Source organism: Copadichromis virginalis, linkage group LG2 (assembly GCF_057382275.1).
Source record: "Copadichromis virginalis isolate Kocher_CV1m ecotype Utaka linkage group LG2, C_Virginalis_male_GT1.1, whole genome shotgun sequence".
Taxonomy (NCBI): Eukaryota; Metazoa; Chordata; class Actinopteri; order Cichliformes; family Cichlidae; genus Copadichromis; species Copadichromis virginalis.
In genome coordinates this window covers 33,692,844-33,708,063 of record NC_140619.1, presented here as the reverse complement: position 1 = coordinate 33,708,063, position 15,220 = coordinate 33,692,844, and the positions used below count along the sequence as shown (strand labels likewise).

Genomic DNA, 15,220 nt, shown 5'->3' with positions numbered 1-15,220 from the left:
TTCATTGTTATTTCATTTTTGTCTTTTCCTGAATTATTCCTTCCTTAATTATGATTATGGACGACTATTCAACTGCTTGTTAACAAAATGATCTGCTTACTTAACCAAATGGCAGCAACTCACTGAATTTAGACAGGTCAGTGCCACTTGGAAAAGACAATTCCAGTGATTGTGAATGTGGCACCAAATGTACTGGGATTTTCCCACACAACCATCTCTTGGGTTTCCAAAGAATAATCTTAAAAAGCACTGCAAAAAGACCAGGCTGAGCATATTCTCTGGAGAAAATGCCTTGTTGATGTCTGAGGTCAGAGGAGACTGCTTCAATGTGATAGGAAGCCAGCAATAACTCAACCACTCATTACAATCGCAATCCAGTAGAGCACCTTTTAGATGTTATCAAACGGGAGAATAACATCATGGATTTGCAGGTGACAAATCTGAAGTAGCAAAGTCAGACTGGATGTTTGCCTGTTCAGTGCATTTGAGCTTATGCATGCTGTCACAAACCTCCATAACACTGCTTCTTTACTTTTTTCTTTATTGAAATCATATTGCATATAATTAGCATTTTCCCTATCATTAAAATTAGCCGACGGTTGTGGAACTGTCCATGGTGCTGAACTGCAGCAGGTAAACACCCCTGACTGTTTTTAACCTAGCTTCGGTATCCATTCTAAAACGAGAGCGCCACTTTGTTAAAGTAGCAACAGCGTTTACATACATCACTTCTGTCATCTGCTTTAGCAGGTAAACTGCTGACAGGACAAAGTTAAATTAGTTTCCATGTCCCAAAAACCAATTTCAGCCTCCACCTTTGACCATGGCTGTGGCCCATCTGGCCTGTTTGCCATCTTGGTGAATAAAAGTATTAGGAAAAATAAACAACCAAAGTTTGCTGATGATGTTGCACCGATCAAGAGCTGGGTAAATTAATAGAAATGAATGATTTGTAAAAATTAAGGTGTGGAGAAATGCCAGAAAATGTCTGAGAACTACTGTAGGTTTTCCCGCTTCTTCGGGTCCATTCAAAACAAGTTTAAATTTAGTCCTCTTTGGTTTAACTCTTCTGAGATGTTTTAATCTTTTTCGCAACAAATGTCACAGTGCCGTTAAATATTAAAAGTGTGATTAAGAATTTCGAGCCTCAGAAGACAAACATCACAGAACAAAGATTTTTATTGCACTCGTAACTCAAAGACATACACTTCAGGACTCTCTCCAGACAGACATTTATAAATATCTTGCAGAATATATTCATTGTTTCAGGAAAAATTAAAACAACCTTTGTGTTGAGAAGCTTTTAGCAGGGAGGAGGGGGGCCTACATTGTATACAAAGCCAAGACAACAGTGGCTTAGTGCAAATATCTGGAGCGTGATTAGCCATGCTATGCTATTTTTACAGCTACAGATACAAAGGCGTGATGAAAACACAAAACTTTACATGAAATAAGTGGACAAACCGAGAAGCAACCATATACACTTACATGTGAAATCATCTGCTCGTTGAGGTTACTTGTGGCAGTAATAATAAGTAAACTAACACACTTTGGGGTTCTTATATAATATTTTAGGTTTCAGAATACAAATTCCATATTTTATACATTTCTTGTGAGACAGTGCATTATCATCGGGTTGGAAGTGCTACAGTACAAAACTCTGTAAAAGACTCATTTATCAAAGGTAAACAATTTCGCTTGTAGGCAGCCGGTGTCATAGTAACGACTATCTATTGTGGAAAGCCACTTTGAAATGAAACCATAAATCATCTCTCCGTACGTTTTTCATTAATAATGGCAGCAGGAGAGGAGGGCCGTTTGTTTGCGTGTAACGGGAGTGTCGTCTAAAGCTGTTCGAAACCGACGGAGCAGAGCAGGAAGACAGCGTACAGCAGCAGGAGGCAGACTCCCAGCCTGCGGTCCAGCCTCCAGTGGTTCATATGGACACAGAGGACCTGAGGAGTTACGGACAGAAAGAGGCACACGGGGAAAAATTAAATAAGTGCTTTTTGTTTTGTTGTGTAATCACGAAATATGTTAGTGAAAATGGTCTCAGACAGTGATGGGTGGTCTGTTTGTTTTTGTACACAATCTCACTATTTGATCTGTGCTTTATAACATCAGGAGCTACTCACAGTAAGCGTGACTGAGGCCAGAAGCAGAATCACTGAGTACACCAGGCCTTTGCTGTTTATCGTCACCTGACAGGACACACAATGTGAAGTGTGTAACGCGCTGTTTTAAAACACTTGCAACATGTTCACAGTCAAATTTTGGTTTTGGCCAATGATTTTTAATTTTGGGGCTTTTTTTTTTTCATTTTTAAATGAAAAAAACTCACACTGTTTAAAAGGGATTTTGTATGATTTTTCTTTCTCCCTGTCATTTATTTACCATTCCAGTGGACAGCATTTCAAATAAAGAGATCAGCACCTGTACAGGTAATCCCTGTGAGCTAAACACTCAGGCTTCAGACTGCAATTAAATAAAACAAAAACACAATGTATGATGCCACGAGAGAGCCTTTACAATTGGTAGTTTCAGAGAACTCTGGCACAAGCACAAGCACAGGAACCCCGCCTACCTGCTGTTCAAACCTTTTGTTTGCGAGGAGCATCCAATCAGAACAAAGCTTAAAGAAAGGATGAAGAGAGCCCATGACCTCAGAAAAAAGTTTTTGGTCTCTTGCAACTCCTTGAATAAATATCTGGTTCTGGTGCATTGCCTTACACACACATTAGCTGTGTGTGTCTGCTACTGGTCCTCAACAAACAGTTTACAGAGGGCTGTAGCGACAGCTGCTTTCACCGCTAAAGACAGTGTTTTGAGAGAAGTAACAGTGAATCAAAACAATAAGACTGCAGAGCTGAACAGTGATCTGGATGAGCATAATCTTCACATTTTAACACTGATGTAACCTTCAAATACTAGTTATAGCAGCTTTGAATTACTTCTTCATTACAAATCAGTTACAAATCAAAAGAAATGGTAGTTAACAATGAAAGAGTAATTCAGTAGTTCTATAAATATTGTCCAATTACAAATGTAAGTTTTAAAGGTGCCTTGAATATCATGTAAGGTACTTACAAAAGTTTTCTTCAGGTGCCGAGAGACTTTTTTTTGTCTCGTCAAACACATTTCATGGTAATATTGAAGCTATGCTAGCTTACATATCAAAAGTAAAACTGAAACTGAGGTACAGAGAACAGCTGGTGTTACCACTGATCCATAGCTGACTATAAGAGTCCTCAGCGCCCAGGGAAAGCCCAGACCCAGCAGCACATCAAAGATATTACTGCCAATGGAGTTGGACACAGCCATGTCGCCCATCCCTGCAGCATAACAACATCATATGTTCACATCTTCATTTTCCTTTCCTTCATTAAATATTAAACACACAAATACACACCTTGTCGGGCGACAATGAGACTGGCCATGCAGTCAGGGACACTCGTGCCAGCAGCCAGGAAAGTGATGCCCATGATCACATCTGGGATTCCAAATGTATAGCTGATTATTGTCACCTTAAGAGAGGAAAAATGGTCATGCGCCTGTGTGTGTACGTGTGTGTTTAAACCAAATGTGTGTGTGTGTGTGTGAATGTGCATCATACCATCCAGACCATGAGGTAGGAGAAGAAGGCTATCCAGAGTGTGGAGGACAGGAAGGTGAGCAGGTACCAGCGCTCCCACCGCGGCAGGTTACAGTCAGGGATGGTGCAGTAAAGCAGGACGCTCACAGGCCAGGAGAGCAGCCACTTCAGACGCACACACCACCCATCTGAGAACATGATGAAAACACTCAGAAATGCACAAACAAGGTGAAACACACACACGCCCACCAGTTTGCCCAGAGGCGTCCTTACAGTTTAATCTGAACCCTTAAATTATTCACTGGCACAGCCTGGATGTGTCCGCGACTTCTCCTTTTAACTAACTCCATCAGCTATCAAATACTGTAAAGGATTATCTCTACAGTGCCTTGATGAATAATTATATTATTATTTATCAAAGCAGGAAGTTCTGGCTGATTCCAACGACAGAAAAAGCCTTTTAGAAGATCGACACAGTCTCTCATCTCTGCATTTTCTGTGGAGAGGAAGATTTAATTGGCTGTGGATGGCAAAAAATGGCATCCTGTGGCCAGGTACATGATCGAGCTTCAGGATTAATCTTTTTCTGTGTTTCCTGAGTTTTAAATATGTAATGAATATTAACATCATAGTGGGTAAAACTCTAGTTATTGCGAAAAGCAAAAAGTGTGTGTTTTTTAGTATTTCTTTGACGCAGTATGGCTTACATGTGCATTTCAGATACTTTGAGAGTAAGTTTTGTCTCTTGCTTTTCCAAAAGACATGTTTGATAAGACTGACTAGCTCAAGTGTCGTAGTTCAGTCCTACCCTATAGACATGTTTTTTTTAGCAAAAAAGTTGACTTCTGTGTCAGGACCAAGTTTGGCCTAAATTTTTAGATATATTGAACTTTTAAGAGGAATCTTGTTTTGCGGCTGGATGTGAATTGCCGTGAAGATGGTGTGTGGTGGTGGTGCATATATTTGACTGTGTATTGAACATATGCAATACCTGAGATTCAATCTAACGTTAGGCGGATAAACTCACATCTAAAATGATTTCCTTTATAGCATAATGATGTGAAACACATCCAAGTATTAAAACAAAATCCCAGTCGGCCTTTCTGTGAGGCCGGCTCTTACCTGGCAGGACAAACGGTTTGAAAGGAACATTCTCTTCATCTTGGTCCTCTTGCTCCTCCTCCTCTTCCTCTTGCTCCTTGGGCTGTCCTCCCCCACATGTCTCCCCTACTGTCTCTTTACCCCTTTCCAACTCTCCCTCTGGTGGCTGTCTCTCTCCCTCAGGTGCCGTCCCATTCTCTCTCCCCCAAGGCCCACTGGCTCCCGAACCTTCCTCCCCTGAAGCTGCCCCTTCCTCTGGGCCAACCCGAGCCCGAATCAGCCTTTGCCTCTGTGGGTGATTGGTGAGGGAAGTCAGGAGAAATTTAAAAAAAGAAAGAACTTTATTCAGGAGAAAACAGAAACACATGAGAAACACTGCAGCAGGGTTATGGAAATGAAGGTAGTTAAGATTATTTGAACTGGCAGGAAGAGTGATTATGCAGCTAGACAAGTCTTCACATTCACCAGAGGGGATTTAGAAAGCTTTATTTTGGTGGGGGTGGGGGTGGCATGGAGAGAGCAGGCATAGCATTGGCAGGTGTGCTTTAATTTGATGCTGGAAATGGCAATCACAGAGAGAAAGCTGAGAGAGTGAGGAAGCAGATTGGGAGATTGGGGTCTTGTCTGCTTTTGTGTCTGGGCTAATATTATGCATTAGGCTGCACTCTGTGTTGGTGTGATTTCTTTGTGGGCTTATTAGATGGCATCTGTGTAACAATGGCAAACAGGATGTTGTTTGATATGCCAGTACACATCTCCCCGTTTGCCAGTTTGTCTGCTATAGATGCACCAATTTAGTGTCTTCTTATTCCAGTACCACAGCTTTGGGTTCCTGCTGATGCTGTGTACTTCTCCCTAACTAGTTCTAGGTTTCAAGAAAAAGAAAAGAAAACCACTGAATTGAAGTGTTTATATTTAAATCTAAATTAAAATGGTAAATGGTCTGTATTTGCATAGATGGTATAACACTAGTCGCTAAGGACCCCAAAGCGCTTTACATATCCAGTCATCCACCCATTCACACACTGGTGATGGCAGCTACATTGTAGCCACAGCCACCCTGGGGCGCACTGACAGAGGCGAGGCTGCCGGACACTGGCGCCACCGGGCCCTCTGACCACCATCAGTAGGCAACGGGTGAAGTGTCTTGCCCAAGGACACAACGACCGAGACTGTCCAAGCCGGGGCTCGAACCGGGAACCTTCCGATTACAAGGCGAACTCCCAACTCTTGAGCCACGATCGCCCACCAAAATACCACCAAGCCGGCCGAAAAAGCCAGGGCAGCTTGATGTTATGCAATGAGTGTGAGCATGTGCAGTGTACCTCGCTGATGACCATGCGTCCTGCCATGCGCAGGCAGGTGAAGGGGGGGAAATGCGGGGTGATGAGAAGACGGAGGCTTGCCTCTGACAGAGTGAGTTGATGGGGGTGCGAGTTCAGTAGCTCATCCACCATCACGACCCCTGAATCCTGACCGGCCACCACACATGAGTCTTGGAGACAGAAGGAAGAAAAGCAGAAAAATGTTTAGTGGGAGATAAAAGAAGAGGGGAGGACAAAAAGGACACAGTGTTACGTAGAGAATAACTTTTGTTCGTCAAAATGGTCTAGTTCTATTTCAGCCTGTTGGAAATCCCCAGGGGAACACAAGAACCTTATACTGACAGCTTAAACTGTGTCACTAGGTCTGCTGGATGCTGCTCAGAGGCTTGGCAAACTTTTTCCTGTTTTGGATGTACAAGCACATGTACAAACACGACCCTTTTCACCTGGTTTCAGCGGCACCATGTCATTGTCGCCGTCTCCGGCGTTTCCGACAGCAGTCGTCCGTCGCAGACCGCTCAGACACGGCTGACCTGCCCTGCTGCAGTGTCTCTCCACCAAGCAGCACAGAGATCTGTTAAACCTTCACAAAGCACAACACATGAAGATGCTGCCTGTGGTACGTATAAAACATGTTGTGGCTTTAGGTTGGAAATATGAGCAGAAGCAAAGACTCACTTCATGATGATTATATAGAGTCCATACATAGAGATCAGGATGATGGTCTCCCACCTGAAACATGCACACAAATACCACCACAGATTCACAAATACCCACACAATCATCCAACGCACACTGGCTGCAAAAAATGTTTACCACAGTCTTACCACAGGACTTTTTCATCATAGATCACCTGCAAAAAAAAAAGAAGGAAACTTTAATGCCAACTTCAATTAGTTTTTTAGAAATATATTTAAACCATAACTCACTGCGAGAAGTTGCAGTATAGGCATGCAAAAGATTGTTTTATAAAGAATGAGAAATAATAAAAACTGGCCAAAAAACCCCAATATTAATGTCCTGTAATAATACAGGAGGTGTGTAGTTTTTCCTATACTGTTAGCCCTATACTTTATATAGTAGTTAAATCAGACAACTAAAAAAAAAATTATTTGGCGCCCTTCACTGTGCACACATGAAAATCTGATCTACAGATTTTGAAAGGTGGAGCTGGAGTAGAGGCGGGTTGCAAAAGGGCTTGCAGATGTGCAGCAAATGTAGGGCTGCTAAAGTACCGATAAAAACACACGTTATATGGAGAATTACCAGTGTACCAGAGTATGAGCCGTGACTTTGTATCCTACTTGATTTATCAATTAAAATATATACTTTAGATGCACCAGTTTAACATTAGAGTCATCTTTCATTTGCTTTTATTCTTGCACTAAAAGGTGCTTCCTTTCAATTGTAGGAATAATGTTACATATAACGGTGAGTATTTCAAAATCCAAATCCAGTTTATTTATATAGCACGTTTAAAAACAAAACGTTTGCCCAAAGTGCTGCACAGAAACACAGGGTAAAACACAAGGTACAACCACTGACACTCACATAAAACATAATAAAACACATAAAAACCATATCAACTCAAGCCAGTCTGAACGCTATCGAAAAAAGGTGTGTTTTCAAAAGCATTTTAAAAATAGGAAACGAAGATGCCTGTCTAATATTTACAGTTTTTTCTGATTGCTTAAACCCTAACTGTGATTCCTGTAGCACAATCTCTAAAACTATTCAGACTTATAGCAAAACCACTCACTGAGTTTGCAAAACTAAAAGCACAAAAACTGCTTTGCACTCAGTTTGCAATTTTGTAACACACACTTTGCAAAACTGTAGGCACAATTCACTGCACAACACTCAATTACCAAATTTCCAACACACTCCTAGCAAAAGTATACACATGTATGGCTATCATTAACACTAATTTGCCAACTGTCTGGCACACTTTCACATGTGAAAACTTTTTTAGATAATTAGTTCACTTTGCAATCAGCCTAAGCACTATAATACAGGTAAGCTGTGTGTGCGGAGTACAATGGAGGGAGCAGAAAGAGTGAGAAGTAGAGGAGGCCGAGGAAGAGGACGTGGAGGTGAAGAAGTAGGATGAAGAGGACGACAAGGACAAGGAGGAGCAAGAGGAAGACGAGGAGGGGGGAGAGGAAGGGTAGGAAGAGTAAGAAATAGAATTGCCGATGACATCAGAGCTACAATAGTGGACCATGTCGTCAACCGTGGAATGACCCTGAGGGTAGCTGGCCAACGGGTCCAGCCTAACTCGAGCCGCTACACTGTAGCAAGTACCATAAGGACATTTTGAAATGAGAATCGGTGAGTACAGTCACTTCGCACTAAGATCTGTAGCACTGCCATATGCCAATGAGAAACACACCAATACCATTGATGTAAAAATACTGAAATTGTACTTTACAGAATTGCTAGATGACCAGATGCTGGGGCAGAGGAAGCATGTTCACTGCAGACCAAGTAACCCATATAGTCATTATGGCGATTGCAAATAATCCTATACTTGGAAATAAACACTTGTGTTTGTTTTGATGTGTTTGAATAAACACCAGTACTTGAAGTTTGGATCCCTCTATGCTTATGGATCTATGACAGAAGTATGAGCTCAAACTGACATAGCCTACCTTGTGCACAGAGAAAGCAAAAGCCAGATGTGTTTTGTATTCATACCATCAGTGTGCAGTTGGCGCATTGTGTGCTTAGTAGATGATGGCTTGTGTGTACTGTTTGATACGGAAACACCATTTTTACGAAGGTGTGAAGAGTTAATCTAGCTGTGTTTGCTTTTGCAAGAGAACTACAATGTTTTCATGATTGGGTGACAGGTTTTCTTATTTGTGTGAAGAGTTTTGCAAAATTAGCCAATAGTTACAAAAAATGTGCTTAAGCAATCAGAAAAAACTGTAAAGGCAGCGTATTCCAAAGTTTTGGGGCCATAACTGAAAAGGCTCGTTCTCCTCTACGTTTAAGCCTTGATTTTGGGACAACCAACAGCAGCTGGTCAGCTGATCTGAGGGTCCGTGAAGGAATATAAGGCTGAAGTAACTCGGAAAGGTATGGGGGAGCAAGACCATTAAGGCATTTAAAAACCAGTGTTAGGACTTTGAAATTAATTCTGTGATGAACAGGAAGCCAATGAAGAGAAGACAGGATAGGTGTTACATGTTCATAGCTGTGGGTACCAGTTAAGAGGCGGGCAGCAGCATTTTGAATGAGCTGAAGACGAGCAAGAGATCGTTGGCTGACTCCAAAAAACAGTTCATCACAGTAGTCAAGCCGTGTTGAAATAAAGGCACGTATTACCTTCTCCATGTCACGTCTTGACAAAACTGGCTTCAGCTTAGCTATTTGCCTCAGCTGGAAAAAGCTTTTTCGCAACACCAAACTAATATGTTTGTCCAATTTAAAATCTGAGTCCATAATGACTCCCAGGTTTGTCACACGCTGCTTGATATAAGACCCTAGAAAACCAAAATTTACGAGCGGGCTGCATGAAATATTATTAGGTCTAAATACAATCACCTCCGTTTTACTCTCATTGAAACTCAAAAAGTTCAAAGCCATCCAAGCTTTGATATCTTCAAGGCAGTTCAAAAGGATTTCAGGACTTTTCATCAGTACTGAGTTTTGTACTGTAGAGATTTCTCACCAGAATAAGCACCACTATGGAGAGGATGTAGAAAACAGCATCACGGAACAGAGGCCACCAGCTCAGAGCAATGGGCTGCAGAGAGAAAGGAAACATGAAACACTGTGAAGACTCCGTCAGGCAGCAAGGGGTGCTCTGTAGTGTGCGTACCTGTCCTGCAAAGATGCCACAGATGCCGATGATAACCAGGATGTTAAAGACAGCTGATCCCACAATAGTTCCCACGCCCACGTCACCCTTTGTGATAAACACGGCTAAGTCCAGAAGAAGAAAGATCAAACTGAAATCATGCACACGTGTTTTATCTGCAACAGTGTACAAATTAAGAGTTTCTCAACAGAAGATAAACACAGTAATTCATCTGTCAGTTGACACCCAGAGGGGCTGGCCTGATGTCTTTCATGTTTTGTAATATTTACCGACTTATTGCCTAAAGTCAACTAAAGTCAAAGCAAGACTTTTTTCTTTCAAGATTAAAATATATTGTATCAGAGGCCGTTTTTGAGGACATTTCCAAAGGCAACATTGATTTAGAAGTAAGGCTTTCATTTTTATAAACTGTAGGTCAACATTTGTTTCAGAAAAAGCAGAAAAAAGTAGTTAGTAGTTAGTCTCAATAAAGGATCAGAGTCACAATACAATAATATCACAATATACTGCTAACAATAACAATGGCTCGTGCTACAGTGATGCTGCAATACCTGATACAAGACAGTTATATCTGATATGTTTTATCTGTGCAAAAGAAGAAGAAAATAATGCTAAAAGGAAAAATGTAGAAGTGATGTATTTAATTATTGTACTGTAGTGTCACAGTGTATGGGCAACATTATTATATAAGCAGTTACACTTACTGACCTGCTGTATATGCTTGTTTGTGTTTAACGTAATTTTTTAACTGTAACAAAAGAATTTCCCATATCTGGGATAAATAACGTACATCTTATCTTATAATATATTCACCTTGGAAACGTTTATTCCTTTGAACTGGTTGAATTTTTGACATGTCTGAGCTTAATGCACCGACCTGGCCTCAGATTAACGTACTTATCAATAAGCTTAGAGTGAAAGTCCCAGAAAAAGGCAACAAAGAAACAGAGCTGGGGATGACAAGCACAGCTTAAAAACACAGAGACTAACTCAGTGAACACACAGAGTATCTGACAGAGGCTACAATGGAGACAGGACTGTTTACTCAAAGAGGGAGTGAGTGAAACTCAAAACAAGACACAAGAGACAACTAACTAACAAAGTAAAAATAACAACAGCACCCAACTAAACACAGAGATATGAAAGCTCACACTAAAAAATAAAAACACAACACAGGGGGAGGCTGGAATAATGAGCTGAAAACAAAATACACGGACAAACACAACCCTCCACTAGGAAAACAGTTAAGTAAACATAGAACTATAGACTCTGGAATAGCAGGAAAAATCAGAACATAAACTCCAAAATATAAAATAAAGGTTTTATTTAATTTTATTTAATTTTTTTTTATCTTATTTAAAAAAAGTGAAAGTTTATTTACTGAAACACTGTTAATGATTAAAAAAAAACCCTGCCCCACAGTGACATGATAAACCATCAAGCAAAAATAAATGTTGTCTTCTTGACATCTATGATTAATGATAAATGCCTAAAATTAATCACTGCTAGCTCCCTATGTGCACTTTTCTCTGTCCTGATTAGACATTGTCTCTCCGATTGCCTCTAATTGGAGCACTGATGGCAGAAATATTGATCTAACCAGCTGGAGGGAATGACTGACTGGGATACTGACCAATCAAAGAAGTGAAGAGCTCAGGGGCGGAGCTCCCAGCTGCCATGAAGGTTGCCCCGGCAACATCCTGACTGAGCTGAAGGTTCTAGTGGATGGAGAGGGGAGATTAAACAGGCTTAAGGATGAGGATGGTCATATTTGGTATTCTTCTGTCACAGGATTGATCCTAATAAATACGGTGTGTTTATCCAGAGCCTGCCGTAGCCAAAGACCTCTACTGCTGTCCAAAAACTACTAGAAAAACATCAACTAAGGTTACATTTGTCCAATGAACATGAACACTAGTTTATAATTTAATACCACAAGGCTTAAACAGAGAGTTCTGATAGACTAACACACTATTGTTTCATGTCTTTAGAGATGAATTACAGCCAGTAAAGAAAATACACTCGCTTCTTACCCTTTAAAGGTTTTTTTTTTACTTAATACCTAGAGTAGAATGGGAAACTATCAAGTATTACTTTACTTTCAGCCATTATAGATTTCTGCATCGTACCTCTGACACTTTTTCCAGTGATGGCACAAAGTAAACATCACAGACAATGGCCAGTGCGTGAAACATGTAGATAGCCTGAGAAATACAGCAAACGCATTACTGAAGATTTGGTTTAAGATGAAAATAAGAGAAAATACAGCATTTTATTATGTCAAACGCAGGCTTTCAGACAGATGTGATACTCACACAGAGAACATGAAGGAGGACTGCACCCTGTCTCCTTTGATCCACAGTAAAGACGTCTTCAGGAAACTCACTGATAGCTTGGGAAAAGATGGATAGAGTGTAATCTAATGACATGTGGAATTAGGAAACAGTGTTGGACAACAAAAACCAGTTACCAAGTATTCTAATACATTACATTTTAAACACGACTCCCTAAAACCTGCACTTTTATCTTCTGATATCTGAAGATTATTTTCTGTCATGTCTCAAAATTAACTCACAGTGACTTTAACACACTTTCTTTAAAGGAGGATTTGTTCCCTTGGAGTTCAGAGAAGAGCCGCAGGTAGGTGGTTAAATGAAGGCTGTGATTAGAATTATAACTCAGCTCCACCCTGAACCTGCGGGCATTTATCCTTGCATGCGTCAGATCTAGAATTGGCGTATCTCAGTTTGTTGAATGTATCCTGTATCTTGTCTAGACACAGCTTGAGTTTAAAGTCACACAACCAGGAGTCCAATTGCATTACAGCTGTATTTTCCATGCTCCTCTTATGACTTCACACTATCCCTCACGCCATCCAAAAACAAGTGTTTTATTGACTTTCTTTGTCAGTTCTTCTAAAAGCAATTCCAATTATATTGAAGTTCAGAGGCATCTAATTTGGCTGAGCGTCACCATGCGTCACAGCCTTTCTCCTCCCAGCAGAAAGCGATTGCTTTGCTTGGCTGCACTGTCTTGCACATAAGCTCATAAATACCACAGCTCACTGCAACATTTAAAAAGCTTTTTTTCATGATACAGACGCAACAATAATCTGAAAAGCAGCCTCCCAAGTGACTTCCCCTCAAGGTTTTCTGATTTAACTGTACGTCAGATTTTTTAAACCGCTTTTAAAAGTGAAAGAGATATCAATGTGCAGTTAGAGGCAAACACAAATCACACCTAAGAGGCAGAAATGGCGTGATGTTGGTTTAATTCAGATCATGATCAAACTGTATATTTTTAGCATCAGAAACCACATGATGCTCTTAAAAATAGAAATATGATAGTTTGAACAAAGCTTTTAAGTTGATCTGCACTATATTTCCGTGAGGCAGGAACTTCATTCTGACTGAATACAGCTCAGTGTGTTCTGTAAAAATCTCAAGCAGCCACACAGATCCAAGCATGCATAAGCAATGGTAGAGCGGCTGATGAGAGGTTACTAATCAGCGGGTCAATACCACAAGCGGGCACTTTGAACAGCTCCAGATGCACACTATATCAAACCACAAACTCAGTTTCCTAGCAACCATCAAAGACCTAACTGTTTTTAAAACATATATATGTACTAAATTTAAAGAAATGAAAGGTGGACCAGAGGAGTAAAGGAATGCACAAGAGGAAATAGTTCTTGATTTAAGGAGATAAACGAAGATTGCACACTTTGACTGCCATAAACACACAAGGGCTCAGAAGGTCACGGTGACTGTACACAGGTTATCCAAACCTGAGCTCATTCTAGCTCAACACACTGATGCAATTAGACTTTTAAAGTTTTGTAAAGATAATGTTCCTGTTGGCGCATCATGCACGTCTATAAACAGAGTGTATGTGAAAGACACAAACACGTGGTAAAGCACCTCACCAGATCTAGAAGCACCCCCAGTCTGGTTGTCTTCTTTTTGCTGGATGAGCTCCCTCTTGAATAAGGAGCTGCTGTGATCCACAGTTGGTCTATGGTAGTCTAAAAAGAGTAATTCACATATGAATACAGTTAAGCTATTTGAGGATATAAATTCAACATAACCTTTTATGTAACTTTAATGTGTTTCTTTACTAGTATCCCGCTAAAATAATCTGTACAACGTGACATTTGCCTTAATACTGCAATTTGATTTGTTATAGCAAATAATGAAAGTATAGGAGTGGTTAAGACAACTTTAAATCAGAGTCTTTATACGCACCTGTAACATCACAGAAGTGAAAGATCCAGGCGGCTGCGAACAGACCGACTCCACAGACGCAGAAACGCCGGAGGAGGCGCGTCTGCCTCGGTCTTCTCGGAGCCTTCATCCCGCCTGCTGCCGCCGCTCGTCGGCTCTCCGCTCAGAACATGCCGCTGCCCCTCTTCCTCGGACTCCTGCTCTCAGACCGAATACAACTGGCCTGTTGATCTCTTATTCTGATTTATTGTCTATCTTTCTTTGCTCCATCCAATAAGCAAGCGGATGTTAAACAGGTTCGGCCTGTCCACAGCATCTCCGGGAGTCAGTCAGCACTAACCGTGCAGCATCCACACGCTTCACATACATCCAGCGGATACTTGCACACAATGAATCATCAGCCAGCGCCTATTTGATAATATCCCGTCTTTCCTCCTGATCTAAATCTGATCTGCTGTTTATGATTTTCCCGTCGGGGAGGAGGGTTTTTTTCCTGGACCTACAGACTAGAGCGCCTTCAGCTGGGTGGGGCGACGCGAGTGAAATACTGATAACACGAAGCAATGATTCAAGTGTCACGTGAAGCGCGCGGCACCGGGATTCTGTGGGGTGCATGAGAATATTTTCCAAAAGTATATATATTTTTTTCATCGATTAAAAAAGAAAATTCAAAAGGTTAAAGGGAGTAAAGCCTCTGTGTGAAGTAAGGTCCAAAAATAAGATAAGATCAGAAAGATGTTGAATAAAGACATATGCGCAATGCAACTTAACATAGATGATAAGACAATGAAATGAGATAAAAACAAAAAAAGTGAAAGTAAAAAAGATGCAAACTGCAAAGAGAGCCATAACATCCATAGTTTATTCGTTTTTGGGAATCAGAATTCTGAGATTACAGAATTCTGACTTTAATCTCAGAATTCTCAGAAAAACGTCAGAATGGAGAATTCTGAAATTAATGTAAGAATTCTTTTTTTATCTGAATTCTGAGACTAAAGAATTCTGACTAATCTCAAAATTCTGAGATTAAAGTCAGAATTCAGATTTTTCCCCCTCTGAATTCTGACTTTAATTTGAGAAAAAAAGTCAGAATTCTGCCCTTTTTCTCGGAATTCTGGAAAAAAAAAAAGACGTGCCCACTTTTCCCCCCCCA

The 15,220-nt window shown here is 40.7% G+C and overlaps 1 protein-coding gene across 4 annotated transcripts; it reads right to left on the bottom strand.

Annotated features, from left to right (window-relative positions):
- Positions 1 to 1,161: 1,161 nt before the first annotated feature.
- Positions 1,162 to 14,642, bottom strand: LOC146717800 (sodium/potassium/calcium exchanger 3-like). 4 transcript variants are annotated; one of them, XM_085431136.1, is made up of 17 exons: positions 14,089 to 14,641; positions 13,770 to 13,868; positions 12,160 to 12,236; positions 11,974 to 12,048; positions 11,478 to 11,562; positions 9,845 to 9,948; positions 9,695 to 9,769; positions 6,846 to 6,871; positions 6,697 to 6,750; positions 6,465 to 6,601; positions 6,019 to 6,188; positions 4,715 to 4,982; positions 3,614 to 3,780; positions 3,410 to 3,524; positions 3,220 to 3,332; positions 2,136 to 2,201; positions 1,162 to 1,955 (listed from the first exon to the last, which is right to left on the bottom strand). In XM_085431136.1, the coding sequence occupies exons 1-17, from the start codon at positions 14,195 to 14,197 to the stop codon at positions 1,845 to 1,847; spliced, it is 1,851 nt and encodes a 616-aa protein (XP_085287262.1). In that variant the 5' UTR covers positions 14,198 to 14,641; the 3' UTR covers positions 1,162 to 1,844. The 4 variants fall into 4 exon arrangements, with proteins under 4 accessions (XP_085287262.1, XP_085287268.1, XP_085287261.1 ...); XM_085431142.1 differs by having other exon boundaries at positions 6,100 to 6,188; positions 14,089 to 14,640; XM_085431135.1 differs by having other exon boundaries at positions 9,695 to 9,948; positions 14,089 to 14,642.
- Between the last annotated feature and the right edge of the window lie 578 nt (positions 14,643 to 15,220).